This window comes from Trachypithecus francoisi, unplaced genomic scaffold (genome assembly GCF_009764315.1).
Source record: "Trachypithecus francoisi isolate TF-2019V2 unplaced genomic scaffold, Tfra_2.0 Lachesis_group2, whole genome shotgun sequence".
Classification (NCBI taxonomy): Eukaryota; Metazoa; Chordata; class Mammalia; order Primates; family Cercopithecidae; genus Trachypithecus; species Trachypithecus francoisi.
In genome coordinates this window covers 84,788,721-84,816,573 of record NW_022681465.1, presented here as the reverse complement: position 1 = coordinate 84,816,573, position 27,853 = coordinate 84,788,721, and the positions used below count along the sequence as shown (strand labels likewise).

Below are 27,853 nucleotides of genomic sequence, written 5' to 3'. Positions count from 1 at the left end.
CTCCTTGCTCAATTACTGATATCTATGTATTAATTACATTAAAATTTCCATTGCTCTATGTGGTTTAACAAAGGACTTTAAAAACAGTTGCAATGAAGAGCGATGAACAACATAACCAACCTCACTATTCTTCCAAAAACTGGTTTCTTTATAAGAGTTTGGAACTCTTCCAAAGGGATATAGAAAAATATGTACGTGTGTGTGGGTGCGTGTGTGTACTACATAGTTGAAGTGGACCATGAGAAGTTACTTAGGTTACTGATTAAACTCAAAAAGATTTTCAACATTTATTTCAAGGGCTATCTGCACTAATGGGACTCACATGCGAGTACCCAATAAACGGTGCAAATTGTTAGGCCTGACTAAAGGCCCACTAGATCAGAATCTTGGGTGGGGACCCAGGAAACTACACTTTATCAATTCCAGAAGATTTTTATGCATACAAAAGTAAGGGCCACTAATCAAAGCTGTCTATTCTCTTCTGAGTATTTATATTTTCCATCCAAAGTCATTCAGCATTTTGTAGTTTTGAAAACTGGGTATATGTATGTCTACATTTTCTGCACTAAGTTCTATTCTGTATTTCTCCTAAAACATGGGAAACAAATCAACATCCTCCCCCTTAAAAATATAATTAAGTCATTCTTTTATTCCCTAAGCTAGGCAACTCCTATAACATTCACTTTTCTTCATAAAATCCATTTTCCCACACCTGTAATTTATTCTCTCTTAGGACTTTATTCAAAGAACTCATCTTGAAATATCTAATTCATGGTTGTATCACGCAGTCAGTCACATATAAAATGTCCAAAATGTGATTATTATACGGTCTAATTAAGTGAGCTTCTTGATCTTGGTGAGTATAGTACTTTCTGCCACAAAGCTTACATTTCAATAGTCCCTTAGTTAGTACTCAGTTTTACCACAAAAGTTAAGCCTATGAAACTCAACTCATCAAAGTATACTACTGCTACTGTACACAAGGGAAAGTAACAAGATTTAACAGAGTATTTTAATGTAAACTTTTAATCTACTTTATCCATAACAGAATATTACATTCCCAACTGCTGGAACTCCATCTCCAAAGAAAGTCCAATAACTATAAGGAAAAGGGGAAGCAGGAAAGCAAATGAAACATCAGAATCCAGGAGAGAAAATATTAATTTACTTGCTCAACATAACCTTACTTTCACAGAGTAGAAAATATGTTTTGAGAACTTTCTTATCCATTAAAAAAAAGTTACCAAGCTGTAGCTTACCTTAAGAGAATCTGGACTTATAAAGTATGAACATAACAAGTAGTTATCTCCATTTCAAAAAATTTACTAAAGGTCATAAGAAAAGTTTGTATTTCATAAGGCTGTCATGAGGATTAAAGTACATGTCTTGTACTTCATAAGGATGTCATAATTCATGTAAAGTGCTTAGAAAGCACCTTCACTTAACATTTATTGAGTTCTATGAGAAAGAACTTTTTTTTTTTTTTTTTTTTTGAGGCGGAGTCTCGCTCTGTAGCCCAGGCTGGAGTGCAGTGGCCGGATCTCAGCTCACTGCAAGCTCCGCCTCCCGGGTTTACGCCATTCTCCTGCCTCAGCCTCCCCAGTAGCTGGGACTACAGGCGCCCACCATCTCGCCCGGCTAGTTTTTGTATTTTTAGTAGAGACGGGGTTTCACCGTGTTAGCCAGGATGGTGTCGATCTCCTGACCTCGTGATCCGCCCGTCTCGGCCTCCCAAAGTGCTGGGATTACAGGCTTGAGCCACCGCGCCCGGCCGAGAAAGAACTTTTATATGAAGTAATATTATCCCCCTTGTACAGCTGAGTAAACTGAGGCTCAGAGAGATTAGGTAACTAACGTAAGGTCACTCAGCCAAGAAGGGACAGAATCAGGATTTAAACACAGCTGGCCAGATTTTGGAGGCTACGCCTTACCTATTATGCTACACTGTCTCTTGTGGTTTATAGTAGGCACTCAATAAATGTTAAGTATTATTTGGTCCTCAAATTTGATTCACAACTTCCTAGCAACATGTCTCTATATAAATTTCCATTACATTAGAGCCCACTAAATTTGAATTTGTGATGTTTCGGGTATAGCTAGCTATAATCTAACCTAGTTATTAACTACAGAAATGGGTTTTGGTAAGCAAATTAATACTGTGATCTGAGCATAGTAACTTTAAAATTATAAACTTCTTAAGCACTTCCCATATTAACAGGCGAACGATGCTGATAATTACAAAAAATATTCAATTTAATAAAGGAGGTATAACAATATTTACCGAGCATTGCCATTCATTTGATAAATATTATTGATTGCCAACTCCATGTCAGAGACTGTTTTTAGACAGTGGAGGCAGACTAGTGAATAAAACAGAAAATTTTCCTGAACTTCTTGAAGTTAGTAGGGGAAGAAAAGTTAGTAAGTATATAGTATATTAGGTGCTAATACAGTAATACCTAAATTTAAAATGTGTATTACATCCTAGTAAGTACTAAGGAGAAAACATTTTAGATGGGGTATACAGGGGAGTCCTCCCTCCCTGAGAAGTGGGCAGAGAAAAGTAACTGCAAAGGCCCTGAGGCAAGAGCATTCCTGGTGCACTAGGTAGTATGTTCTAGTCCCCATGCTGAGTGCTTGAAATGTATTTTTATTGAAATTTTATGTATGGAGTTTATAGGTTGCATGGCTATAAGGAAGGCATTGTATATATCTTAATTTTACATTAACTTAAAAAAATATAGAGAAAATAAACAGCCTAAGGTCACAGGGCTAATAAGTGGCAAAACCAGGATTTTAACCCAGACGGACTTTAACACCTAACTACTTTATTAATAAAACTACATGTCTTTTTTTTTTCTTTCTTTTTTTTTTTTTTTGAGACGGAGTCTCACTTTGCCACCCAGGCTGGAAGTACAGTGGCGTGATCTCAGCTCACTGCAAGCTCTGCCTCCCGGGTTCACGCCATTCTCCTGCCTCAGCCTCCCGAGTAGCTGGGACTACAGGCGCCTGCCACCACGCCCGGCTAAGTTTTTGTATTTTTAGTAGAGACGGGGTTTCACCATGTTAGCCAGGATGGTCTTGATCTGCTGACCTTGTGATCTGCCCGCCTCGGCCTTCCAAAGTGCTGGGATTACAGGTGTGAGCCACCGCGCTTGGCCTAAAACTGCATTTCTTTAAAAATATCCTGCAATTACAAGTTTTATCTATTTCATTCATTTCCTTTTATTTGAAAAAATATGTTGAAAAGACTTTTAAGAATCCCTGGAAAATAAATCTATGTTCTACATATGCTCTCCCACAATTGTGAGGAAGGAAATGGTTTCTAGATTCTGTATTTGGTTATAATGACAGCTGGAAAATTAACCCAAGACCTCTATAATCTTTTCTTGCCAAATGATAGCTAAGAAACCTAAATCTCTCTCCTCTTACTACCTCCCAACACACACTCAGCAGGTCAATAAAGACATTAGGAAAGAAACTGCAGAAATGAGAAAGCACTCAAGTATCTAGGAACCAGTAATATACACACAAACACAAACCTGATAGTCACTTTCTCATTCACTCAATTACCCTTTCAGCCACCAGGGAGAATTCTCTGTACTACATCAGATCTCAGACACAGATCTAATATCTATTCTGGTTACGCAGTTTCAAAATGTGGTCAGGGTCACTGCAATGTGAGAAGAATGAAGTTTTATACACATAAAAGAACAACTGGTTTGGGTTTTCTCCTGGTAACTAAGGAGTGAGCTGGCTCCTGGGAATTGTGAGCCAGATTACAGTTGCTGTTGATGGTGATAACAACAATAAATAGAAGTATCATGACAGGGATTGGAATGTGAATGGGCAAAGCACCCTGTGAAAAACAAACAAAAATACACACAGAAGCAGCCTGCATTTGCTAATAGGATCCATCTCTATATAATTACCACTGACCACTCATGATTGTTAGGATGTGTAGGGCAAAAAATTTATTATCTTCCCATTTCTCTGTGATAAACAACTTTGTTTCCAAAGTTGTACATGCAACTGTGCTTCCCTAAACGCAAAGGAGTATATGAGGAAGTCCAATGACAATTCACAATAGAGACTAAAACTAAAGTAAGAATCCACGTACATCTTTGGATTTTCTATTCATTATTCAGAAAACTTTTCTACTATGTAGGGCTGTCATCATAATAAACATTTGCTGTTTTTTGAGATACTGTTAAGAATCTGATCACATTTCCAAGCATCCTCCTCCAAGGTGTTTATCTTACAGTGCCTGGATGAACAAATTTACTGGTCCTACTATACTCGAATATAAAGGTTACCTGAGCAAACAGTGAAGTTGAGCTAAAAAGATAAAACTCTAAGAATAAGAACACTTGAAAGGACATTAAGCATGTGTGCTTAAGAATAGGTAAGTTACACAAATTATACTCATCTTTCCTACTTCCTATTTGAAACTTGTTGCTAAAAAGAAAGAATATATTTTGCAAGAAATAAAATATAGATATTAAACGTTTAAATTTCTATAACAATGCCTTTTTTTAACCCTAAAATATATATACATATATATATACTTTTAAAGAAAGAGTCCAAACTTGTTTTTCTGAATGGGAACATGGAAGTGAAAATACTTGCACTCTCCAAAGAATGCTTATATAAAATGAAGGTATAGTCTACAATCATAATGGTCCCATATGTTGTCCTGTAGGGTACTGAAAACCAGCCCCTTGCTCTTCCCAGCTGTGAAACAGAAGAAGATCAAAGCTATGGAGTCCAAGGCAGCTGCCCCAGGGATGGGTAAAGCTTCCAGTGCTGCCGTCACTTCCTAGAGGACAGGAGCCATATGGCACAGATTTGCCACAAACCCAACTACCAACACCTAAATGATGAGAAGCTGACTCCCTTTGCTGTTTCACACACTGAAATGCTTTCACAAAAATAGCTTGAACTTTAAGCCCTAGTATCATTTCCCTTTGGAAAATGCTGTAGTAAACTTAAAATGTGATCTTTAACATCCCATGCCCATTTTTTTTTTCTGAAATATGCCAGTTTATTTTGTAGATCTCCATATTGTGGTTGGAATATTCTATTTCCTATGATATAAATGGTATAATCTTTTCAAATGCCAAAAATCCCAACCTCTGAACAAAACCAGGCCACAATTAACTTATGAATTCCACATATAAGACAGAAAAATAAAATCAATTCCATTCATTTTTATGCAGAATCATTTCGTTTATGGTTCAGTAATACAAAAATACAAACATCCATCAGTTCTTTTATTGCTTGTGAAATGTTTTACCTTAACCTTGATTGACGTTCTGTGAAAGGTCTTTCTTCTCTAATAACTTAATCTCAAACCCTGACATCAGTTTGGAAGTGAACAGCTAAATGATTTTTCCTACTCTCCATTTGTGCACTGAACAAGAACTACCACATAATTTGGCACAAACTGACGTAACGGACAGTCACTTCCAACTGAAGCATGGGATCAGAAGCGCAAAGCTTTGGGAGGCCAAAGCAAAGTACACTGGTACTTGGCAGGTTTCTAGATTCTTCACCAGGCTATGCACCCATATTATATCTGGCTGAAAGCAGAGCATAACCCTAACATATAATTTTAAGGAGGAGAAAAGAAAAATAGCTTTTTAGGAATTTCACTTTAAAAGTATCTTTACTTTGGGGATTCTGGGCAAGATGGCCGAATAGGAACAGCTCCAGTCTCCAACTCCCAGCGCGAGCGACACAGAAGACCGGGGATTTCTGCATTTTCAACTGAGGTACTGGGGTCATCTCACTAGGGAGTGCTGGACAATCAGTACTGGTCAGCTGCTGCAGCCTGACCAGCGTGAGCTGAAGCAGGGTGAGGCATCGCCTCACCTGGGAAGTGCAAGGGGGAAGGGAATCCCTTTTCCTAGCCAGGGGAACTGAGACACACAACACCTGGAAAATCGGGTAACTCCCACCCCAATACTGCGCTTTAAGCAAGTGGGCACACCAGGAGATTATAACCCACACCTGGCCGGGAGGGTCCCAAGCCCACGGAGCCTCCCTCATTGCTAGCACAGCAGTCTGCGATCTAACCGCAAGGCAGCAGCGAGGCTGGGGGAGGGGCGCCCGCCATTGCTGAGGCATAAGTAGGTAAACAAAGCTGCTGGGAACCTCGAACTGGGTGGAGCTCACAGCAGCTCAAGGAAACCTGCCTGTCTCTGTAGACTCCACCTCTGTGGACAGGGCACAGCTAAACAACAACAAAAAAAGCAGGAGAAAACCCTGCAGCCGCAAACAACTCTGTCTGACAGCTTTGAAGAGAGCAGTGGATCTCCCCACACAGAGGGTGAGATCAGAGAAGGGACAGACTGCCTGCTCAAGTGGGTCCCTGACCCCTGAGTAGCCTAACTGGGAGACATCCCCCACTAAGGGCAATCTGACACCCCACACCTCACAGGGTGGAATACACCCCTGAGAGGAAGCTTCCAAAGTAAGAATCAGACAGGTACACTCGCTGTTCAGCAATATTCTATCTTCTGCAACCTCTGCTGCTGATACCCAGGCAAACAGGGTCTGGAGTGGACCTCAAGCAATCTCCAACAGACCTACAGCTGAGGGTCCTGACTGTTAGAAGGAAAACTATGAAACAGGAAGGACACCTATACCAAAACCCCATCAGGACGTCACCATCATCAAAGACCAGAGGCAGATAAAACCACAAAGATGGGGAAAAAGCAGGGCAGAAAAGCTGGAAATTCAAAAAATAAGAACGCATCTCCCCCTGCAAAAGAGCGCAGCTCATCGCCCGCAACGGATCAAAGCTGGTTAGAGAATGACTTTGACGGGATGAGAGAAGAAGGCTTCAGTCCATCAAACTTCTCAGAGCTAAAGGAGTAATTACGTACCCAGCGCAAAGAAACTAAAAATCTTGAAAAAAAAGTGGAAAAATTGACAGCTAGAATAATTAATGCAGAGAAGGTCATAAACGAAATGACAGAGATGAAAACCATGACACGAGAAATACGTAACAAATGCACAAGCTTCAGTAACCGACTCGATCAACTGGAAGAAAGAGTATCAGCGATTGAGGATCAAATGAATGAAATGAAGCGAGAAGAGAAACCAAAAGAAAAAAGAAGAAAAAGAAATGAACAAAGCCTGCAAGAAGTATGGGATTATGTAAAAAGACCAAATCTACGTCTGATTGGGGTGCCTGAAAGTGAGGGGGGAAATGGAACCAAGTTGGAAAACACTCTTCAGGATATCATCCAGGAGAACTTCCCCAACCTAGTAGGGCAGGCCAACATTCAAATTCAGGAAATACAGAGAATGCCACAAAGATACTCCTCGAGAAGAGCAACTCCAAGACACATAATTGCCAGATTCACTAAAGTTGAAAGGAAGGAAAAAATCTTAAGGGCAGCCAGAGAGAAAGATCGGGTTACCCACAAAGGGAAGCCCATCAGACTAACAGCAGATCTCTCGGCAGAAACTCTACACGCCAGAAGAGAGTGGGGGCCAATATTCAACATTCTTAAAGAAAAGAATTTTAAACCCAGAATTTCATATCCAGCCAAACTATGTTTCATCAGTGAAGGAGAAATAAAATCCTTTACAGATAAGCAAATGCTTAGAGCTTTTGTCACCACCAGGCCTGCCTTACAAGAGACCCTGAAGGAAGCACTAAACATGGAAAGGAACAACCGGTACCAGCCACTGCAAAAACATGCCAAAATGTAAAGACCATCCAGGCTAGGAAGAAATTGCATCAACTAATGAGCAAAATAACCAGTTAATATCATAATGACAGGATCAAGTTCACACATAACAATATTAACCTTAAATGTAAATGGACTAAATGCTCCAATTAAAAGACACAGACTGGCAAACTGGATAAAGAGTCAAGACCCATCAGTCTGCTGTATTCAGGAGACAAATCTCACATGCAGAGACATACATAGGCTCAAAATTAAGGGATGGAGGAAGATCTACCAAGCAAATGGAGAACAAAAAAAAAGCAGGGGTTGCAATCCTAGTCTCGGATAAAACAGACTTTAAACCATCAAAGATCAAAAGAGACAAAGAAGGCCATTACATAATGGTAAAGGGATCAATTCAACAGGAAGAGCTAACTATCCTAAATATATATGCACCCAATACAGGAGCACTCAGATTCATAAAGCAAGTCCTTAGAGACTTACAAAGAGACTTAGACTCCCATACGATAATAATGTGAGACTTCACCACCCACTGTCAACATTAGACAGATCAACGAGACAGCAAGTTAACAAGGATATCCAGGAATTGAACTCATCTCTGCACCAAGCGGACCTAATAGACATCTATAGAACTCTCCACCCCAAATCAACAGAATATACCTTCTTCTCAGCACCACATCGCACTTATTCCAAAATTGACCACATAATTGGAAGTAAAGCACTCCTCAGCAAATGTAAAAGAACAGAAATTATAACAAACTGTCTCTCAGACCGCAGTGCAATCAAACTAGAACTCAGGACTAAGAAACTCACTCAAGACTACTCAGCTACATGGAAACTGAACAACCTGCTCCTGAATGACTACTGGGTACATAACGAAATGAAAGCAGAAATAAAGATGTTCTTTGAAACCAATACCAGAATCTCTGGGACACAGTTAAAGCAGTGTGTAGAGGGAAATTTATAGCACTAAATGCCCACAAGAGAAAGCTGGAAAGATCTAAAATTGACACTCTAACATCACAATTAAAAGAACTAGAGAGGCAAGAGCAAACACATTCAAAAGCTAGCAGAAGGCAAGAAATAACTAAGATCAGAGCAGAACTGAAGGAGATAGAGACACAAAAAACCCTCCAAAAAATCAATGAATCCAGGAGTTGGTTTTTTGAAAAGATCAACAAAATTGACAGACCACTAGCAAGACTAATAAAGAAGAAAAGAGAGAAGAATCAAATAGACGCAATAAAAAATGATAAAGGGGATATCACCACCGACCCCACAGAAATACAAACTACCATCAGAGAATACTATAAACACCACTACGCAAATAAACGAGAAAATCTAGAAGAAATGGGCAATTTCCTGGACACTTACACTCTCCCAAGACTAAACCAGGAAGAAGTTGAATCCCTGAATGGACCAATAGCAGGCTCTGAAATTGAGGCAATAATTAATAGCCTACCCACCAAAAAAAGTCCAGGACCAGATGGATTCACAGCTAAATTCTACCAGAGGTACAAGGAGGAGCTGGTACCATTCCTTCTGAAACTATTCCAATCAATTGAAAAAGAGGGAATCCTCCCTAACTCATTTTATGAGGCCAACATCATCCTGACACCAAAGCCTGGCAGAGACACAACAAAAAAAGAGAATTTTAGACCAATATCCCTGATGAACATCGATGCAAAAATCCTCAATAAAATACTGGCAAACCGGATTCAGCAGCACCTCAAAAAGCTTATCCACCATGATCAAGTGGGCTTCATCCCTGGATGCAAGGCTGGTTCAACATTCGCAAATCAATAAACGTAATCCAGCATATAAACAGAACCAAAGACAAGAACCACATGATTATCTCAATAGATGCAGAAAAGGCTTTTGACAAAATTCAACAGCCCTTCATGCTAAAAATGCTCAATAAATTCGGTATTGATGGAACGTACCTCAAAATAATAAGAGCTATTTATGACAAACCCACAGCTAATATCATACTGAATGGGCAAAAACTGGAAAAATTCCCTTTGAAAACTGGCACAAGACAGGGATGCCCTCTCTCACCACTCCTATTCAACATAGTGTTGGAAGTTCTGGCTAGGGCAATCAGTGAAGAGAAAGAAATCAAGGGTATTCAGTTAGGAAAAGAAGAAGTCAAACTGTCCCTGTTTGCAGATGACATGATTGTGTATTTAGAAAACCCCACTGTCTAAGCCCAAAATCTCCTTAAGCTGATAAGCAACTTCAGCAAAGTCTCAGGATACAAAATTAATGTGCAAAAATCACAAGCATTCTTATACACCAGTAACAGACAAACAGAGAGCCAAATCAGGAATGAACTTCCATTCACAACTGCTTCAAAGAGAATAAAATACCTAGGAATCCAACTTACAAGGGATGTAAAGGACCTCTTCAAGGAGAACTACAAACCACTGCTCAGTGAAATAAAAGAGGACACTAACAAATGGAAGAACATACCATGCTCATGGACAGGAAGAATCAATATCGTGAAAATGGCCATACTGCCCAAGGTTATTTATAGATTCAATGCCATCCCCATTCAGCTACCAATGACTTTCTTCACAGAATTGGAAAAAACTGTTTTAAAGTTCATATGGAACCAAAAAAGAGCCCGCATTGCCAAGACAATCCTAAGTCAAAAGAACAAAGCTGGAGGCATCACGCTACCTGACTTCAAACTACACTGCAAGGCTACAATAACCAAAACAGCATGGTACTGGTACCAAAATAGAGATATAGACCAATGGAACAGAACAGAGTCCTCAGAAATAATACCACACAGCTACAGCCATCTGATCTTTGACAAACTTGAGAGAAACAAGAAATGGGGAAAGGATTCCCTATTTAATAAATGGTGCTGGGAAAATTGGCTAGCCATAAGTAGAAAGCTGAAACTGGATCTTTTCCTTACTCCTTATACGAAAATTAATTCAAGAGACTTAAATGTTAGACCTAATACCATAAAAACCCTAGAAGAAAACCTAGGTAGTACCATTCAGGACATAGGCATGGGAAAGGACTTCATGTCTAAAACACCTAAAGCAACGGCAGCAAAAGCCAAAATTGACAAATGGGATCTAATTAAACTAAAGAGCTTCTGCACAACAAAAGAAACTACCATCAGAGTGAACAGGCAACCTACAGAATGGGAGAAAATTTTTGCAACCTACTCATCTGACAAAGGGCTAATATCCAGAATCTACAAAGAACTCAAACAAATATACAAGAAAAAAACAAACAACCCCATCAAAAAGTGGGCAAAGGATATGAACAGACATTTCTCAAAAGAAGACATTCATACAGCCAACAGACACATGAAAAAATGCTCGTCATCACTCGCCATCAGAGAAATGCAAATCAAAACCACAATGAGATACCATCTCACACCAGTTAGAATGGCAATCATTCAAAAGTCAGGAAACAACAGGTGTTGGAGAGGATGTGGAGAAATAGGAACACTTTTACACTGTTGGTGGGATTGTAAACTAGTTCAACCATTATGGAAAACAGTATGGCAATTCCTCAAGGATCTAGAACTAGAGGTACCATATGACCCAGCCATCCCACTACTGGATATATACCCAAAGGATTATAAATTATTCTACTACAAAGACACATGCACACGTATGTTTATTGCGGCACTATTCACAATAGCAAAGACTTGGAATCAACCCAAATGTCCATCTGTGACAGACTGGATTAAGAAAATGTGGCACATATACACCATGGAATACTATGCAGCCATAAAAAAGGATGAGTTTGTGTCCTTTGTAGGGACGTGGATGCAGCTGGAAACCATCATTCTTAGCAAACTATCACAAGAACAGAAAACCAAACACCGCATGTTCTCACTCATAGGTGGGAACTGAACAATGAGATCACTTGGACTCGGGAAGGGGAACATCACACACTGGGGCCTATCATGGGGAGGGGGGAGGAGGGAGGGATTGCATTGGGGAGTTATACATGATATAAATGATGAATTGATGGGTGCTGATGAGTTGATGGGTGCAGCACACCAACATGGCATAAGTATACATATGTAACAAACCTGCACGTTATGCACATGTACCCTAGAACTTAAAGTATAATAAAAAAAAAAAAATTATGCAAATGCTCAAGGATGTGAAGTAAAATGTGAAGATGATGAAGAGGGTAATGGAAGCTGAAAGGACAAAGCAATATATAAAGTAAAACTTTCCTGTATCAGATTAAAATTAGATGACACACTGCAGAAATTATTGAACTAAAAGACATAGCAATAGAATCTGTCCAAAGTGAAGGACAGAAACCAAAAGATTGGGAAAAAGAGGAATAAATCCTCATTGTCATGTGGGGAAATATTACAAGATCTAATGTATGAGTAATGAGAGTCCCAGAAAGAAAAGAGAGAGAGGAAGGGATCAAAAAATTTGAAGAAATAATGGCCAAACTTTTTCAAAATGTGATAAAAATTATAAACTTACAGAAGAAGTTCAATGAACCTGAAGTGGGGTAAACACACACACACACACACACACACACACACACACACGAACATACCAAAGCATGCTACAAATAACTGAAAATCAATAATAAAGAAAATCTATAGAACAGCTAGAGAAAAAAAAGACGTATGAAGTACAGAGAAGGAAAAAAAATACAGAAATGACTACAGATGTTTCACCCCCAAATATACAGGCTTGAAGTAAGTGGAACATTTCACTCTGTCACCCAGGCTGATGTGCAGTGGCGTGATCATGGCTCACTGTAGCTTTGACCTCCCTGGGTTCGGGTGATCCTCCCGCCTCAGCCTCCTAAGTGGCTGGGACTACAGGTACACACCACCATGCCTAGCTAATTTTCTTTCTTTCTTTCTTTTTTTTTTTTGACATGGGGTTTCACTATGTTGCCCAGGCTGGTCTCAAACTCCTGGGACCAGCCTGGCCAACATGGTGAAACCTCATCTCTACTGAAAATACAAAAATTAGCCAGGTGTGGTGATGCACGCATGTAGTCCCAGCTGCTGGGGAGGCTGAGGCGGGAGAATTGCTTTTACCCAGGAGGCAGAGGTTGCAGTGAGCCGAGATCATGCCTCTGCACTACAGCCTGGGTGACAGAGCAAGACTCTGACAAAAATAAATAAAAAAATTTAAAAAAATCCCTACTATTTGATGTCTGCAAGAAAAACACTTAACATTTCAAGTGGGAGCTTCAGAGGACACCTTGGAGAGAGGCCTGTTGGCTGGTCTGAGCCCTTCAAATGGAGAGCTCTGGGTTCGTTTCTTTCCTACCTTGAGGGTTTGCATCCAGTTTTTGTTGGGAAAAGGTTCTGGTGAAAAGACATAAAGGTGGGAGACCCCTGGGCAGTGAAAGTGTTCAAGTTGCTTCCACAGTTCTTGTTCTCTGTCTCTGAGCAGTTCTCCAGCTCCTTTGAGTCGGCCTTGTGGATCCTCATAGCTGCCCCAGCTTAGGAGTAGCCTGGCAGGAGTTACCTGCCCCACCATTTGACAGACCGAGCTGTCCCAAAGAGTTGCCACTGGCCACATGCAGCTACTGAGCACTTGAAATGGGGCTAGTGCTAACTGAAGTGTGTGGAAGTGTAAGGTACACACAAGATTCCCAAGACTTAGTATGAAAGAAGGCAAAATATTTCATTGATACTTTTGTTATATTGATTACATGTTGAAATAATATTCTGGATATATGGGATTAAGTAAAATATAACATCAATGAAAAAAAAAAAGTCAGGAAACAACACGTGCTGGACAGGATGTGGAGAAATAGGAACACTTTTATACTGTTGGTGGGATTGTAAACTAGTTCAACCATTATGGAAAACAGTATGGCAATTCCTCAAGGATCTGGAACTAGATGTACCATATGACCCAGCCATCCCACTACTGGATATATACCCAAAGGATTATAAATCATGCTGCTATAAAGACACATGCACACGTATGTTTATTGCGGCACTATTCACAATAGCAAAGACTTGGAATCAACCCAAATATCCATCTGTGACAGACTGGATTAAGAAAATGTGGCACATATACACCATGGAATACTATGCAGCCATAAAAAAGGATGAGTTTGTATCCTTTGTAGGGACGTGGATGCAGCTGGAAACCATCATTCTTAGCAAACTATCACAAGAACAGAAAACCAAACATCGCATGTTCTCACTCATAGGTGGGAACTGAACAATGAGATCACTTGGACTCGGGAAGGGGAACATCACACATCGGGGCCTATCATGGGGAGGGGGGAGGGGGGAGGGATTGCATTGGGAGTTATACCTGATATAAATGACGAATTGATCGGTGCTGACGAGTTGATGGGTGCAGCACACCAACATGGCACAAGTATACATATGTAACAAACCTGCACATTATGCACATGTACCCTAGAACTTAAAGTATAATAACAATAATAAAAAAAAGTATCTTTACTTTGAAATTACCAATTAGATATATAATATGGGGGTAGGGTAGGGTAGGGCAGGGGGTAAATGGTTCAGAATAACGTAAAAGTATCCTAGATCTTTAGAAAATACTATGGAGAAATAACAGCAGTTTTGGATACACTGCAAAGCAAGTCTTCCCATGAAGTTTCTATAAAGTGATTTAAACAAGCAAATAAGGTGAAAACATGAGGCACCTGAAATATTTGTTAGATTAGTAGTACCCTACAGCTGCTGTAGCTGTGATACCTCTCAAACCCCAAAATACTGCTTTGATGTGACAGTCAATGGCCCCTTGAAATTTTATCTTTTCAAATAACATACTTGTTATGTAATATTACTATTATTTTCAAAGCAGTAGTTGGAACTATTCAGCATTTGCCACAAAACAAACCAAGGTAGTAATCCACTACTCCAGCTGTTGTGTTCCAAAAGTACATCTGAAAGTCAGTCATTAGAAATTTAGAACACATTTTTCTGGAGAAAAAAACTACACAAATAGCCAAAAACCACGCCCAGAGATTTGCAAGCTACTCATATGGATTCTCAGAATCCTATTTAATCTATAATATACCAGGAATGTCACTAAGCCACCATATATAATTCTCTCTAGCTCTCGTGCGCTCTCTCGCTTGCTTGCTCGCTGTCGCCCTTGCCTTAGCAGTATTTTCCTAGCGACAGACAGGATACGGGATTAGACACTGGGAGGAAAAAGCTATGTATATAAAAAAAAATCTTTCGTGAATTCACCTATTAACTGAAGTTTGTGACTCCTAAATCAACACCCATGGTGCTTCTGTGGTCATTTGTGACATGTGGAGAATGCCAAAAAATTTGAGTCCTGTAACACACATTTCTAAATGAGGGGAAGCAGGATAATGCTCTGCCTTCTTGTTTCAGCTCTCATACTGTAAACAAGCATACTTTCTGTGCTCTATTTAGTGCCAATTTTTTGCATTTCTGTGCTGCTTTTTGGTAATTTCACTGTTTAAAATGGTCCCCAAACATTGTGCTGAAATGTTATCTAGTGTTCCAAGAAAGCTGTGATGTGCCAATACGTGTTTCAGATAAGCTTTGTTTAGGCATGAGTTACAGTGCTGTTGGTTGTGAGTTCAATGTTGACGAATTAACTATTAAATAAGGTGTTTTTAAACAAAAACACACATAGAAAAAGGTTATGTACTGGTCAGATGACAAACTATGTGACCAGAGGCCTGCAGGAACCTAACCATGTATATCCCCAGGAATAAGAATTCTTGCTAATTTAGTGTTTCATAGTGACTTTAAAGAACATAACTGTGGGGCCTGGCACGGTGGCTTGTGCCTGTAATTCCAGCACTTTTGGAGGCCGAGGCAGGCAGATCATGAGGTCAGCAGATCAAGACCATCCTGGCTAACACGGTGAAACCCTATCTCCACTAAAAATACAAAAAATTAGCCATGCATGGTGGTGGGCACCTGTAGTCCCAGCTACTTGGGGGGCTGAGGCAGGAGAATGGTGTGAACCTGGGAGGTGGAGCTTGCAATGAGCCGAGATTGAGCCACTGCACTCCAGCCTGGGTGACAGAGCGAGACTCCATCTCAAAAAAAAAAAAAAAAAAAAAAAAAAAACCAATAAAAAAACCCCATAACTGTAAATAAGGAGAATCAACTATAATTGATAGATATATAAAGTCTGTCCTCTCTCATAGCTTTGAGTCCCCTCTCAACCCAGTCCTGGAAAAATCAGTTTTGTCTCAATTTGCAATTCATCTCAACATTTCTTTACCCTACATAAATTTGTGCTGTTTGACTTGTCCTTTGAACTGGTTATAACATTTGCCCGGCACCCTTACATCAGATGAGTAAAATCCTTCAATACATGTTTATTGTATATCTATGCTAGAGTCAATGTATTTTTTTCTGGAAAATTTCTTTTAACAATTTTGGAGGTCCCCTTGAGACATCTTATAGATTTATCGACCAAATGCAGGCAAACTTCTTCATCAAAGAAATGGTATACCTTATGCTTAAGCCTGCATACCTCTTTTCTTGGTTCTAAAAGGTGAATCTAGCAGCAAGAGAATTCTGCTGACTCTGGTCTTTTGCTCTCTACTAATCTGGGGAATTGGTTTTGCAATCTGACCATCTGATGATCCCCGTAAATGGACTAATGGTTTATAGAGGTCTATTCTCTGTTGGGTAGGAAAAAAATGGAGAATCTAGTTTGTTAATCTATTCTATTTTGGACTCAAATCAATTAAGAATTTGTACTCAGAAAAGAACAGCTCTTTGGTATTTCATCATTTTGTATTATTAATGGCTGAAAGTTTAGAAATGAAGTTATAAACTCTGTGTGACTGTATGTCTATCAATGTCTGTACAGAGAAAAGCCTTATTGTGCATGTATTTGAGGCTTTTCTACCTTTAGGTGGCATTGATGAATCAGATTATAAAGTCTTTTTAAGGAATTCTGTTCTGATTAGCTTATAGAGAAAAATAAGTGATTATGTAAATTTAATCTTAAAAATTTTCAGAGAAGAAGAAAATGGAACTTCTAATACGTTCAGTGTGCTAGAAATTTTTAAGAGTACTTAAAAAGTACTCTTAGAGCAACTAACAAACATTTTGAGACTTCAAGTTCATATCGTGTAGGTAAATCTTGACAAACAAGACTAATAATTTTGGTTTAATAGAACAGCAAGGTTTTCTCTGGTTTATCAATGTTAAATATACAAACAGACTTTTATTCCACTTGTGTATTTTTTACTTATACATGTTTACTGATCAAATAAGCCAGAATTACTTGTTTAATGTTTAGTCATGAAATATGTAAACTTATGATTAACCAAAATGATTCATTATTGACAACTTTATTTCAACAATAATTATGTTTTGTAATACGTCACCTTCAAAATTAATTTCCAAGATCGTCAAGTAATTAATATTATTAGATATCCAGATCTTTTACTTATTTTTTTAAATTATTTTTTAAGACTAGTGGAGTCAAGCTGTGGGAGTGGAAAAGGAGTTAACGAAATCTGTAACCGGTTGTGATCAATTAGTTGTGAACCCTAGATCTCTTCTAAGTAAGACAGAATACTAATCCATTGATAATGATAGGGTTCAGGACATGCTACCCTAAAATAATGGCATCTTGGCATTTGAAGAAACGGAGAAGGCCACTCCGACCTCCTCCCACACTTGTACCTTGAAGTAGACCATAAAATAATTCCCTGGCCTTCCCATGGAAGAAATCGTAAGACATTCATGTGCCCTATAACCCAGAGGCAAGGAATATTACAGAGGGATGGACTTAAGAGAAGAATCTGAACAAACAGGCCTGGCTAAGTTCTCTCTAGTTTATTACTATTGGATCACACCTTCTTTATCCAGTCATATTTCCACACACAATGTACTTTTTCTTCAAATTTAGCATAAAATACACAAGTATTCCTGTTTCTTTGGGTTTTCATTTCTGAAGGGTCCTGTATCACATAAAATTTACATTAAATATGTGCTTCTCTATTTTTAACTGTCATTATAGGAGACGAACCTATGTGATGGGTGAGAAAAGACATATTTTCTCCACTATAATTACTAAGCAAAATTTTAAATGTATATACTCTTGCTACTTATTTTCATATGCTACAGAGAGGCTGTATCTCTGGGTTCGTTAGTGAACATTTTCATTTTTGCCACCTGCAGAAGTTGGAGTATAAGGAATGCATATAGCTATAGAAAGTTATATGTATTTATGAGATCTGCTAGTCTACTAAAATGTTGATGTGTAACCATTTTCAATTATCCATCTCCCAGTTTCTCTATGGAATCAGTCACTTTGGTTAAAAGATACATATAAATGAAACTCGAATAGGAGAAATGGTGGCAGAGAGGTAAAACTCTGCATGCAAGGTTATGAGATATGTTTTTGTTTATTAAAGGAAAAAGAGAATAGTTATGTCTTCAAGTAAAGTGACTGTGCCAGAAAGAGAAAGAGAATGCTAAGAGCTAAGGTTCTTTACCATCATATTACCTTCTATGTTTAAGTTTTATTGTGACTTTGCAGTGAGTGGCCACATATCATTTCTCAGGTACCTGTGATTCTATATCTATCCTAACTGTTCACATCTCCTGACAACTTTTGATATTTACCTTCCCACAACTGAATCCTAAATGTAAAATAAAACTTTCAGGATATCATTGCACCTAGAATTATCTTTGAGATTCCCTAGAGGGTCTCTGGAAAATTACAAAGATATATTCTTTCATTTTGTGAAAACAGAGGTGCTAAAAATAATTAGGTTTATTTTATATGCTATAATTAACGAGCTACTTGGGAAGAGTTGTCAGCTATGAGAAAAGTTGATCCTTAGCCATCCCAAGGTTAAATTTCATGGGAAAAGTGTTATTAACCAAAATTTATGCTATATGGTAAGTTCCTGGGGAATTATCAATGCCTTCACTGCTCAAGATGTGTTCTATTTACCTAAGTCCTTGTACTGCTTTGCCCAACAAATAATTACAGTATAGTTTATCAGTCATAATTTGTTATTTTTAATAAAAATATTAACTTGATTGCATCTTTACTTCTGTAGTTTAAGTATTGCATCTTCTAGGCCAGTAAATGTCAACTGGAAATCAATGTCACTTCTCTGAGTTTTATTAATATACCGATATTTAGGACATACTCCAGACTTAAATCTTTTTACTTGATATTTATATATTTTAAATATATGCCAAGCATATTCATGTTATGTTTCAGTATTATTATGACGTATCTCAAGATTTTTTCTCCATAAAAGAATATGTTCATTTTTATAAATCAGATGAATATTCACTGTCTTTGAAAATAGGCTTAAGTGACCACATTACCAGATATTTTGCTGAAAACGTTTGTGAATTAAGTTGCATTATTCTTGCTATGAACTCTTAACCATATATTTCACTTTAATTTTTTTTTTTTTTTTTTTGAGACGGAGTGTCTCACTCTGTTGCCCAGACTGGAGTGCAGTGGCGTGATCTGGGCTCACTGCAAGCTCCGCCTCCTGGGTTCGCGCCATTCTCCTGCCTCACCATTAATGGGCCAAGCATGGTGGCTCATGCCTCTAATTCCAGCACTTTGGGAGGCTGAGGTGGGTGGATCACCTGAGGTCAGGAGTTCGAGAATAGCCTGGCCAACATGGCGAAACCCCATCTCTACTAAAATACAAAATATTAGCTGTATTAGCTGAGCATGGTGGCGGGCGCCTGTAGTCCCAGCTCTTGGGAGGCTGAAGCAGGAGAATCGCTTGAACCCAGGAGGTTGAGGTTGCAGTGAGCCAAGATCGCGCCATTGCATTCTAGCCTGGGCAACAGAGTGAGGCTCTGTCTCAAAAAAAGGAAAACAAAAAAGAAGGAAATAAAATTACCAGTAATGTTACTTACAGCCATTTTGTCTTTTATAATCTACAAATAGTTTTTATTTTTTTGGTTTTACTCTGATGCTTCCTGGCAAGCTCTTGCAATCAGCTACAGGACAGAGTGCTTTATCTTCAACAAAGAAGGATTGTCTCAGAACCCTGCGGAAATGGCCCATGCCAGATGCTTTGAGGGTACAGGCTTTTGATGCCATCACTTAATTTTAAGACCATACAAGTAGACTGAGTCAGGATATCCAGAGCTCTAGTCAAGAAGCAGATACATTTATGATCCAGTAGAACAAGTAATAATTATATAGGACTGAAGAACTAATGAGGATCGATCATAATTTTATGTTTGGAATATTGCTGATATTGTCTCAATGTATTTTTTGTACATGTAAGAAAGCTCTCTTTCCTCTTAAGGTATCTATAACTCATTACAATTTAGTAGAGTTTACTTTGTAAATTGAAATATTTGTAAATAATATATCACTCTCCATGACTCCTCCAGAATTCAGAAATTCGAATTGAATATTCTTATTTTCATGACAATATAGTTATTTGCATATGTCCAATAACAATACGTCCTTCTGGGAAAAGTGGCCTTGCACTTGGCTTATAGGATTCCCAGTCTTATGGTAGCAAGGACTCTTAGGATATTTTGGAGATCTTGAGAAAGGAGGAATTTGCCCAAATTAAAAGGTAATACCAAATAAATCTAGTGGCAAGTTCCCGGCATGGTTTCCTAGCTCAAGAGACTTAAAAGTCCAATCAGAGATTCCTTGTAAAAACTTTCACCAAAGCAAACAAGAAAGCAAGCATATATGACAAATTAACACTCTTGCTACACCTATGTAAATAATAAGGCTAACTATCATATCAATCTTATTTCGTGATCACAAATAATCTCTTGCTGAGATTATCTCCTAATCAAAACGGAGAAGGAATAGAAAAATAAAAATTTTTGTTTCAATGGAAAACTATGCATTGTTTCTAGCACACCCTTCCCCTTCCAGGTCAGATTTCAGATCAGTTCCTTATCTTTTAGCTACCTGGCAATTCTTTTTAGGTTGTACACAATTGATACACATGTAATTTCTGTCCTGTGTTCTACTTAATAGACCTCTCCCACCAAAACCCAATTTTGTCTCTATTTGCAATTCACTACATTTCTTTATCTCACACGAATTAGTGCTGTTTTGACTTTTACTTTGAACTGGTTATGATATCTGCCTTGTCCCCTTATATGAGTAAAATAAATTCTTTTACTTGCATTTTATACCTATATGAAAGTCATGATTCTTGCCTTTGAGTTTTTGTTTTGTTTCGTTTTGTTTTTTTAAAAGATACATGGATGTGAGGTTGAGACCCTCATAAGAAGTTACATTAGGTGGAAGCCCAGACCTCACTGATGTTCACTTCCGGGATAATTCTAAGTACTAAGCTACATCTCCAATTATTTCTTTCTTTATTTTCCTGGATCCAGGGCCAGACCTGTTTCCTTCCCTGCTTCTACCTTCTATTACTTCAGAGGCGGGTTTTCCATCTCAATAGAGCCACTATGAACAGAATGCAGTTTCACAGCTTGTCCTCAGCCCTCCTATTCCTGAAAGAAACCTTCCTTTATTTTGAGAATTTCAAAGAGTTTTTATAGCTAACAACAATGAGAAAAACACAGGGGGTAAAATGACATACTAGAGAAAAGTCACAAAGTTTAAAATCAGATCAAACGGGGGAAAAAAGGCCATTTCTGGTTTTCATTAGCATGTAAATGGTAGTAGATTCTAGTCTTCCACCTCCTCTCTCCATGATGTAGCTTCCTCCACCCCATCCTTCTACCCCATCACTTACTATATAACACAAGGAAAGACAAAAGCCACATGGGTGAGAAAGGTGGGTCTTTTTAGTACACAAAGAACTGAAGTGAGGTTCATCTACATTTCAGAGGAAACCCCAGATATTCTTTTTCCCTCTTTACAAAGAAACGTTATCATTAAAGAGTTCCTTTGGAATAGATGCTGAGCTTAAGATGTTTAGGATGAGGCCCTGAGGTTAAGGCTAAAAGAATCAGGGGTTATTTAGATTTGCTTTATGTGTCAGTATGTTTGGGGACATGGTAGTGGAAAAAGTGAGAAAAAGAAGTCATAGGGAACATTCAATCTTTTCTTCTTTTCCATTCTCCAATTTCAGAACACCAGCCTTCCATAAGAAGTGAGGTAAAGAAGAGCGAGCTATGCGAAAAAGATATAAGCTGAGGGGACAGCTGCAGAAATTATCAATAGCAGGAGAAAGAGAACTTCTTTTCATCTCAAAAATGAGAGTATTCTTATATAAAAAGATGAGCCTGCATTAATACTTTATTTGGTTAAGAACTGAAAACAGATGATTAATGGGGGAACTTGTGTACTTACAGAGATACTATAGGTATATAGTACATCCCTACACTATTATCCCTCCCTATTATCTCCACTATAAAGATACTATAGAAACTTACAGCATCTCTAGAGTACACTATATAGAGTATATATAGTTTATTATCTCTATATACAGAGATACGATCTAGATAGTATATATAATATATATAATATATAGTCTAGAGATACTCTATAGTCTATTCCATGTATCTATATAGTAAATATATATAGTATCTCTATATTATTTTATAAGTAACAAGAGTTTCTACATATCCTTAATTCATTCTAGGTAAGAGTACCTGAAGAACAGAACTGTATTTCTTAAGAAGTATTACATTTGAACTTTTCCAAGTTGGATATGATTTTCCTGTTTCTCACATTTACTATAGGAATTATTTAATGAACTATTTATACAGAATATTCTATTTACATAGAATATATATATAATGTATATCCTGTATATTGCTAAATATATCAGTGCTGTTCAGTAGAAATATGTAAGCCATACATAAGTTTCTAGTATCCACATTAAAGAAATAAAAGGAAATATGTAAAATTAATTTTAATAATTTACTTAGTCCAGTATTTCTAGATTATCACTTCATGTAATAAAAATTGAGATATTTTGTTTTTTTCATACTAAATCTTTGAAATCCAGTGTGCATTTACACTTACAGCACATCTAAATTCAAATTAAACACACATCAAGAGCTAAAATCACATGTGGCTAGTGGCTACCATATTGGATTCGTGTAGATCTAGATTATTATTTGTTAATGTCTACTAGCATCATAGTATCAGGAAAACCATTGGACTTGGAATCTAGAAGGTTAGGTGTTGTCAGAAGCAATGTGACTGATCTGGGGCTTGTTTTGTTAACTTCTCTAGGTTTCGATATCCTATCAAAGGGAGAGTTTAGAATAAGTAACATACAGTTTGGAAGCAATTCAAACATTATGAAATCATCATTTTATGTATGTTTCAATACACTTCTGGATGCTAAACCTTAATAAACTCAGGATAAACTCCAAATTAACTTGACAGGAAAACATTCATTAGTTGTATTTTACAAACACACTAAAATGTAATAAATTGTTAATCATCCTACTATAGTTTGCTTTCTTCAGGTTTCTAATTACAGGGAATTAACAGATTAACAGTTCTTCTAAAAAAACAGTAAGTCACCAAATTAAGGTGATTTAAAGAAAAGTTTAAAGCATAATCTGGAGAATCATTTACAACATTACTAAATTTGCTGTTAAAATTCACCAATATTTATTGAGCACATTAAAATATAAATAGGACTTGTTTTCCCTGGTAAATTCTTATAATCCAATAGGCAGGATAAAATATTACAGTTTGAGTGTAAGAACCATGCCTTATTTAACTATCCCCAGAGCCTAGCCATACAGCGCTGACATAAAATAGGATGTGTTCAACATGCTTCTGACTGAGTGCAGTACAAAAAAGGTAAAAGAGAAAACCATACTATAAGAGCCGCAAGAAAGGAACAAATTACTGTGAAAGTTAACAGGAAGAAAGAGGAGTTCATCCAGTAGTAGATGGGAGGTGGAAGTGAAGGAGGGGAATAAGAAAAGGGATCAAGAAATGAGATAGCATATGAAATAGACTTTGAAGACTAGGTTGGAGTTTCATAGGCAGGCATAAGAATGAGAACAGTATTAATGAGTTTGTAGAGGGAGGAAGGTGTATAGCAGGTTTGGAATGTAAGGGCAGAAAGTAGAGTTGGAACACAGTAAGATAAAACTTGTTAGTGCTTTGGTAATAAGTTGGTGCCTATACTGTGAAGAACTTTGAATTATCAGTTGAGGAATTTGTCTATTAAACATAGACTTTTGAAGATGTTTGAATAAAAGGTATTTTGGGACTTATACAAATGTCAGAGTATTGAGGCAGTATACATAACAGTTTAGACTAGAGGTCACCTAAAATTTTCTGCAAAGGGCCAAGTAGTAATTATTTTTAGGCTCTGGGGCCATATAGTCTCTATTACAACTACTTTTCTACCACTGTAGCTGAAAAGCAGACATAGACCATATATAAATGAATAAACACGACTGTTCAAGAAAAACTTGTTCACTTCCTTCTAAGTATGTCAGTGACCCTGTTACTTAATGTTACTTAATGTCTCTAAACCTGTTTCCTTGAACAATTAAATGGAGATAATTGTTCCTGCTTCAGAGAGTTACTAAATGAGAATGAAAAGCACTTAGCATAGTGCCTAGCTCATGATTTAGTGTTTATGTTACTTTCTGTGGTGATAATACTTATCACCCAAGTCTCAAAATATAATTAGAGGGCATTAAATATGTTTTGTAAGGCTGGGTATAGTGGCTGACGTCTGTAATCCCAGCACTTTGGGAGGCCAAGGCAGGTGGATCATCTGAGGTCAGGAGTTCAAGGCCGGCTGGTCAACATGGTGAAACCCCCGTCTCTTCAAAAAAAAAAAAAAAAAAAAAAAAAAAAAAATTAGTTGGACATGGTGGTGCATGCCTGTAGTCCAGGAAGCTGAGGCAGGAGAATCGCTTGAACCTGGGAGGTGGAGGTTGCAGTGAGTCGAGATCACGCCACTGCACTCTAGCCTAGGTGACAGAGTGAGACTGTCTCCCCACGCCCTCCCAAAAAAAAGTTTTCCAGAAAACAACTGAATCTGAAAATCTTACTCCCCTTATTGTATTGATTTTCTACAATCTTTAATGTCAAGGGAAACCACCATGCTCATGACTTCTCTTTTTATTTGACATTTAAAAGGGAAATGAAAAAACTAAGGTGATGCAAGGTAGGCTTTTATTTTCAGAATAGTCCCTGAATTGATATACAAATAATCAACTGTATATCAAATACAACTGATATTTGATTTGTATATCAATTATCAAATACAATTTGATAACTGTCAAAAGCTAATATATTTTTAGGCTGCATTAATATAAAATATAATTTGATAAGTGATATAGAAATCATCTTTTGTGTAGGAATGTGGCAGTTTTACCCTAACTTCCTATTTCTAGATACTACTGAAAGGAAAGCACTAACGCCCATAAATGTATAACCTTTATCATATTTTACTGTTAACACAGAATCGGCTGTATTAACAAAAACTCATTTTCCCCTAGACTGCATATGAGTAGGGCACTGGGCTAGATAGCAAAGAAATAAAGACATATATGAACTAGCCCATGGGCTTTAACATCCTTAAGTCTATAGCTTTTGAACATTACCCAATCCAACTTCTCATTTCAAAGATAAAGAAATATGCTTCTAAAAGGCTAAGTGTACTGAAGCATGACTTGTTCAAGTTCTCCTGTGAGGCAGACCACTGTGGAATGAGATTCTTAGTTACCAGCCTCTTAATCCAGTAGTCTTTACATATTGGTGCATCTGAACTTTTTTTTTTTTTTAATGCCTTAACTTATCAGAACATTGGTTCACTCAACCTTCAGTAGCACTAGCTGACAACAAATGACTTAGCTGGGGGATAGGGAGGATCCATTTGTATGTCCTTCACTACTATTTACCTACCCAAGAGGGGCAAATCAGAAGGAAGGGGATGCTGTGGAATTTGGAAAAGATCCCCCACCTCCACTTCTGTAATGCTTCAATGGTGTTTGTTTAGATCTTGCTTCCACTGTAGCTGAAGAAACAGGCTTTATCTATTTAAAGACATAGAATGTTATACATTAAATAAATAAGGCAGATCATAAGTACTACAGCGAAATCAAGAGTGGAATAATCATTGAGGCCGTTTCCAGGGGATGAGAATGGTTTCAAATTCTTGAGTAAAGAAATATGTTTCTTTCTATTTATTTATTAATTACTTTTTGAGACTGAGTCTCACTCTGTCACCCAGGCTGGGGTGTAGTGGTATGATCTCAGCTCACTGCAACCTCCGCCTTGTGATTCTCCCGCCTCAGCCTCTTGAGTAGCTGGGACTACAGGCGTGCACCACCACGCCCAGCTAATTTTTGTATTTTTAGTAGAGACAGGGTTTTGCTTTGTTGGCCAGGCTGGTCTCCAACTCCTGACCTCAAGTGATCCACCCACCTCAACCTCCCAAAGTGCTGGGATAACAGGCATGAGCCACTGTGCCTGGCCAGAGAAATATATTTTAGAAAGTCATTTATTCCATCAGATATTGAGTGTCCATTATATGTCAGGTTTTGTGCTAGGTGCTAGGCACAAAGCAGTAACCAAGACAGGACATAGTTCTGCTACTTTATAGGTTAAAATTCCTGATTCACTGTTAGCCTACAATTTTATGTCACTAACCACTAGGCTTTTTAAAGTTACACTTTCTATAGACTTTGATAGTGTTCCTCAATTTTCTTTCCTGGGGAGGTAGAAGTCAGATGAGAAAGCCACTTGATTTTAATAGGAACAGTGGTGAGCTCACACCGGCAATTCACATGGCAACTGTAGTTATGCAGTCCTTGTGACCACTTAGAGAAAGACTAACCAGGGATTTAACAATTTAACTAGATTTCCTGTTATTAAACTCACATCACAGACTTCAAATGAATAATTTTCAAAGTGTCGGACATGAAATATGGTAAGCTGAAAAGATAAAAAAAAAATGGAACTGTTTTCCATAACTATGTTACAGTTTAAAAAGAGAGCAATGTTATTTTAAGTCAAAATAATATTTTAAAAGACCACTTTTAAGAACAATTATGTAATTAAGACTTGGAACTTGCCAAGAAAGTATAAATAAGGAATTGTACTTAAGAACCTTATAAAAACAGTTTTTTAAAGTCTATTAATAACATAATAGGATATATTTATATACTATCATATACTTGACTATTTGTCAGGCCCAATCTAACTACGCACTTTTACTTTTATTAACTCATTTAATCCTCATAGTAATTCTCATTGCACATATGGGGAAACAGAAGTACAAAGTCATACAGGTAGTGACTCAACACAGATTCAAAGGCAGATAGGTTGACTTCAGTCTTTTAATCATAAGCTATACAATACTAAGTGGAAAAGAAAGCAAATATGTTAGATTATAACCTTTATAGGGCTTTCACATTTGTATGTCAGATATGTTAGACAACACTAATAATCTCTTATTTTTATATACTGCCTTACAGTAACAATGCACTTAGACAAATTCAATTTGACAAACTAGAATAACAGGATACATTAGGTACAAATGTTTAGTAGTGCATTTGAATCTAAGGAAGACAAACAGCAGACATACTGGCTGGAGGGAGATGAAGGTCAGAACTAATAGTTATCAAGTAGAGTATCCATTATGTATCAGCTATCTCCCGCTTCATGAGGTAGGTATCCTTATTTCAACTAAGAAACATTAAGTCCATTATGAAACTAATCCAAAATCATATAGCTTCAAAGTGGCATAATCAAGATTAGAATCCACACTAGTCTGACTACAATACTTCCTTTCACTATATTATGTTGGCTTAACAGCAGAAAATAAGGAAAAAGGAAGACATTTTGCATTTTTGTTGACAGCAAGATCAATATAACCCAATGATGTTAGGTGGCTGCCCCAAAAGTGAATATACTCTTAGGCTGCATTAATATTATTATACAGTTGAGATTAGGCTTGGTATTAGGCCCACCATATCTAGAAAAGTAGCAAATGTGGGCATTTAGGCTGAAGGGAAATTTTACAGGCAATATGACAATATTTTCAAATAATTGAAGAGTTATTAAATAGATTAATAATAGACTAGATTTCGGCATTGCATTTTGGCTCAAAGAACTTAACTGTAAATGGAGGTGTCAAAACTGGACTAGGCTGCCATATATGTTCAATTAAGTTTAACCAAATGTTAGTAATTTCACAGACGAATTCATAAACAAGGTAGGTGTTCAGTAGTTTCATTCCCTGTCTATACTTCAAATTAG

The 27,853-nt window shown here is 37.7% G+C and overlaps 1 protein-coding gene across 5 annotated transcripts in view; it reads right to left on the bottom strand.

The window, feature by feature from the left end:
* The window catches only part of NDUFS4 (NADH:ubiquinone oxidoreductase subunit S4), a 125,946-nt gene that overhangs the window by 463 nt on the left and 97,630 nt on the right, over positions 1-27,853 (bottom strand). Inside the window, exon 5 of one of the 5 annotated variants that reach the window (XM_033179556.1) lies at positions 26,474-26,527. The exons of 3 other annotated variants lie outside the window; for them this stretch is intronic. In XM_033179556.1, coding sequence (XP_033035447.1) covers positions 26,499-26,527 — 29 coding nt within the window. In that variant the 3' untranslated portion in view covers positions 26,474-26,498. Of the gene's footprint in view, positions 1-25,521; positions 25,627-26,473; positions 26,528-27,853 lie in introns of those variants that run through there. One more of the 5 variants, XM_033179555.1, reaches the window with a different exon arrangement.